Source organism: Tarenaya hassleriana, unplaced genomic scaffold (genome assembly GCF_000463585.1).
Source record: "Tarenaya hassleriana unplaced genomic scaffold, ASM46358v1 Cleome77, whole genome shotgun sequence".
NCBI lineage: Eukaryota > Viridiplantae > Streptophyta > Magnoliopsida > Brassicales > Cleomaceae > Tarenaya > Tarenaya hassleriana.
In genome coordinates, this window is record NW_010970214.1 from 514,531 (window position 1) to 519,739 (window position 5,209).

A 5,209-nucleotide genomic window follows, 5' to 3' on the forward strand; every position below is an offset into this window, starting at 1 on the left:
TTATTATTATTATTATTATTATTATTATTATTATTATTATTATTATTATTATTATTATTATTATTATTATTATTATTATTATTATTATTATTATTATTATTATTATTATTATTATTATTATTATTATTATTATTATTATTATTATTATTATTATTATTATTATTATCAATTTCTTTTCTTTCTTCTTTCCAATTCTCTACCACCGTTCATTTACTACTCGACGATTTTTTTTCGGATAACCCATTTCTTTATTCATTTACCTATTTTATTTCTCTATTATTCTCCTTCCCCTCTCCTCTCCTCCGTAGTTCCGCCGCCGGTAAGATTCCATAGTTTTTTATAGGCTTTCCTTAGCTTTCCATCCCTTAATAATTATATCTGTTTTTTTTATTTTATGTTTAACTGCTACTAATTAACACCATATCATAATGAACAAAACATTCCATTTCTTTGTAAACCGAAAAACCAATTATGGCAAAACATAACGCATAAATCTAGCATAGCATAAATTTTTTGTTGTGTTACGATAAAATCGTTGCTGGGTTCTTGTAGAATCGTGATCTTCTGCTTACCTTTCCCGGGTTTGTATGGAAACCACTTTCTCAGAGGCTTGTCTTAATGTGTGCTTGGGGTTAGGATTCGATTACATTTTGATAAGTTTTTTTTCTCTGTAATTATATGTGATTGGCATTACTGTTTTTAGGTTACGATGATCATTTCAAGAAAGCCGTTGTTTCTGGATATTATACATGAATTTTCTGCTTACCCTTTTTTGGGATTGTATCTGACAACCACATTCTCAGAGCCTTTTGTGATTGGCATTGCTGTTTTGCTGGGGACAATGAGCATCACAATGAAACCATTGTTGGAGTCTTTTAGAAACCGGGTTCTGTTCGTGTGTTCTTTTCATGTATGTGATTATCTGAAAACCAAATTCTCAGACTCTTCTCTTAATTTCTTTGTGTAGGTTTTGTAACAGTAACTTTGTAATTTGAGTTGAGGATTATCGGTGTTTTCATAGGTTTTCTGTAATTATATAGTGACTGGGGTTTGCTGTTTTCCAGGGTACTATGAGCAGTCATCACTGTCGACCGTCAATTATACTTGAACGGTGTGGTATAGGGACGAACTTTTTGGTTCCTTCTTCGAGATGCTTCAACCCATCTTCATTTGAAAGATTGAGCTTCTCTCGTGGCTTATTCTTGAAGGGAGTTAATGGCCAAGGTGCGAGGAAAAGGGTGTTGAAACTTTCGAGTGTGGCCGATGATGGGATGAATCCGGGTAATTCTGATGATGATGATGAAAAGGAACCACTTTCTGATAAAATCGAAGAGGTACATTTCGTTTGCATCATCTTATTGAATCAAAATTATCACCAGCATCATGATTTTAAGCTATGGAGTACTTTGGGATGTGACTAAAACTTTAATTCCTATCTGCTTATGAAGTAGAACTCGGTTAAATAGTTAACAGCTTTTTAGTTCGTTCTGCATATAGCCTATAAGATCAAGCTGCATAACCGTGAAGCTTCTACCCAGCCTTGGTTGCGCGTATTTTAACTGTCTCGAAGATAACTCACTTTATAAATGAATGAAGACAACATTTGTTTTACAAAAGTCGGTTACCATATCCGAAATTCCCAAAATGAAATGGATCCCATGATGATGGCAGTGGCACTAAGCATTCTTCGTGAGATATAGGAAAACCTAAGCAAGATAAAAGTAAAAGATCAATAGTCTAAAAGCTAAACTTGGGAAGTTTCTCATGAGGATAACTTAATGTATGTGCAATGAAAGATGAGAACCAGAGTTCTGGTTTATTTTTGAAACAAAACAGCTTAATGTATGGGCAATAAATTGCTCCTTGTAAATCCGGAATTTGTTTGGGTCCTTGAGCTCTTTTTTTTTTTCTCGGTTGATATAATATGATGCTTGTATTTTAACTTGAGGATTCTGCCTAGATTCAATCCTTACCAGAGATGAAACAGATGTTACATTTCCTAACAACAAACAAAGGGTAAATAAGACAAAGTGATATCACAAGTTTTGTCATTTTTGACAGTCTAATGCTGTTAACTGGTCGAATTAGTGCCTTCTCGTGTGTTTTTTTGGTAGTTGGTATCTTGAACAAAATTCGAGAATCTCATAGGACGGAAAAGCCCGTGTGAACAACTTTTCCAAATTTGAGTTAGAACTCGGAGCGGTACAGACGTTTTGCGCTCTTTTTCACCCGTTTCTCTTCTTGGAATGCATTTCTACGGATATTTGTGCCTTTTGTTGGACGAGCGTGTATCTTTAGCTCTGTTTGTTTCTAAGATTGGAACTTGTTATTTTTCTTTCAAGCCAGGTTTACTATGATGGTATTTATTCAACTTCTTTTCTTAAAATTTTTTTTATTTCAGCAAAATAATGATACGATTCGGCAAAACCTTGAACGAATGGTTGGCTCTGATGACTCTACATTTAGTGGCTTAGACCTTGCAACACTCATCAGGAAAAAGTACGGAAAGTCTTATGACGTTCAACTCATCAAGAAGGTACGCCTGTCTATATTTGGACCTCGTGATTTTTCTTGTGCCATGTTACTCTAAATCATACTTCTCTTTGTGATGTTGATGTACCTGCAAAATTACTTGAATACCTAGGGAGATATTGGCCGCCAGTTCTGTCTTTTTTCATAGCGGGTGATTGCAAATTCAGCCATGAGACTTTCACCAATCAAATTCAGAATTTGGGTTTCTGATACAGACGACTCTCTTACAGGATTCATAAAGGTTAACAACGAAATTAGGTATAGAATCAAAAGTAGGAATGGCCCCCAACAGCTCTGTTCCAGACGGGAAAACTCAGATTTCCACCGGCCCTATCTACAACTAAACTGAAATGACTCTAGGCTTGCATTGTGATCCACCAGGACTGTGTTGGGTTTCGCTACGGGTTCCTAGCATGCGATCATATCGATCTAGGGTTTGGTTTACTAGGTTTCATGCAGCGGAAGGATAATCTAAACCTAGTCAAACGTCACACGCAACCAAAATCATCCGTAAAACCCCGACAGATCGTGTACATCACCGTAGGAATCGAATACTTACCTCTTTCCTGAAGATCTGAAAGTAGCAATCGATCCAGGGCCTGTTTTAATCACCAAGAGCTGAAAGTACAGCTCCTCTACACGTATCCACACCGACGGGAAGGATTCCAAACGCTTTTGGAACTGATCTGCTAGGATCTGTGAAGTATATGAAGTGGGATCTAATCCCGGGAGCTAGAACTATGAAAGAAACGATTTCTTCTGAGTTTTTGCTCTGTCTTAGGGTTCTGTAAGTCGAGTTCTCCTCTTAGGACGGCGTCCAACACCCTCTTATAAGTTAGAAACCCTAATCCTTGTGAAAAAAAAACTTTTTCCGAGTATTGACTCGGTCCGAGTCAGAACTCTGACTCGGTCGAGTCAGAACGAATCAGCCCAAACCCATTGTCAACTCTTGACTCGGCCCATTGAGTATTGACTCGGTCCGAGTCAAAACATCAGCCAAGCCCAAAACACTTTCTGGGCTTCGACCCGCATGGAACTGACTCGATCCGAGATAGAAGGCTGAAAACGTCCCGACACTCTGATTTGATCCGAAAACGATTTTTCCGACCAAATCCAAGTCTTCCTTTCCGAAACTTCACATATAAGTCCATCCCTAATGGTGTGTGACCCTGTAGGCCCATTCGCAGTGGCAGCAGCCTCGAGAACCATTCCCGATCTACAAGTCATGGTTAGCCTCTAGCAAGACGCCATGACCACCCACGTTGAATTGAGTCAGAGGTGATCTAACCAAGGCAATAACAGCTCGAGTTCTGATCCTTTATCTCACGATATCATATGTTGAACAAGGGCATGGTTTGAGCAACCCTTCAAGTTCAACCGCTTTCTCGTCTTGGCAAATCAACTAATAAAATAGATGCAACTTCATCTATAGCGTGGCCACGCATTTTCATAGTCCGACTTCCACGAGAGGGCCCAGCGATATCTCTCCTATTGAGGAGGTGATAAGTCCCATATTGCATGTCTATTATCTCCATATGATTCGTGAACGTATCTGATCAACGCCGTTATAATCATCCGGTTAAAGACGACGTTTGACGCAGTCAAGACACGCCACTCCTCATATCAGATACTCTAGACATCTCAGGTATGAGGATCCATAAACGAACCGCTGTATGAGATTCAAGTCATGACTCTGTCCATGTGACAATCTCATGCGGGTCAACCAGTCACTCGTTCACAACGAGTACCCATGATTGTGAAATGCATCCAATGCATCGATCACACCTCATGCTAGTCTTAATTCATCATAGTTCCCACAATGATAACTGACCAGGGAGTTTAGAATCATTCTATAATGATTCAAGGATACCGAAATATAACAAACATGCCAATCATATAACGGGAAGAGTAATGCATTCATAAACTAATGAATCAATATAAAGTCAAATGTCATATCACGGATCATCCTAGAGCATTAAAACCAACAATCTCCCACTATGCTCTATGATCTATCCTACAAGCATCTAATCCCCATACCCCTAACATGACCATCATGTTTTGACGAAGTGAGAGGCTTCGTCATCGGGTCGGCAATATTATCATCTGTCGACACTCTGCTTATCTTCACGTCTCCTCTGTCGATAATTTCTCTGATCAAGTGAAATCGCCTGAGTATGTGTTTGGATCTCTGGTGTGACCGGGGTTCCTTAGCTTGCGCAATCGCACCATTGTTGTCACAATACAACTCAATGGGATCTGCAATGCTAGGAATGACGCCCAGGTCTCCCACGAATTTCCTGATCCAAACAGCTTCCTTAGCTGCATCCGATGCTGCTATGTACTCGGCTTCTGTAGTCGAATCTGCAACGGTTGGCTGTTTGGAACTCTTCCAACTGATAGCCCCACCGTTCAGGCAGAAAACATAACCTGACTGCGATCTGAAGTCATCTCTGTCGGTTTGGAAACTAGCATCGGTATAACCACTTATAGCGAGCTCGTCTTCCAATCCGCCATACACCAAGAACAAATCCTTAGTCCTTCTCAAGTACTTAAGGATGTTCTTGACCGCAATCCAGTGAGCCTCACCTGGTGTAGACTGATATCTACTAGTCATACTCAATGCATATGATACATCCGGACGAGTACACAACATGCCGTACATGATGGATCCAATTGC

General features: G+C 39.3%; 1 protein-coding gene across 1 annotated transcript in view; it reads left to right on the forward strand.

The window, feature by feature from the left end:
- The window catches only part of LOC104801903, a 23,519-nt gene that overhangs the window by 1,724 nt on the left and 16,586 nt on the right, over positions 1-5,209 (forward strand). The window contains exons 2-5 of the mRNA XM_010525284.1: positions 553-631; positions 804-910; positions 1,065-1,334; positions 2,402-2,536. Coding sequence (XP_010523586.1) covers positions 553-631; positions 804-910; positions 1,065-1,334; positions 2,402-2,536 — 591 coding nt within the window. The remainder of the gene's footprint in view (positions 1-552; positions 632-803; positions 911-1,064; positions 1,335-2,401; positions 2,537-5,209) is intronic.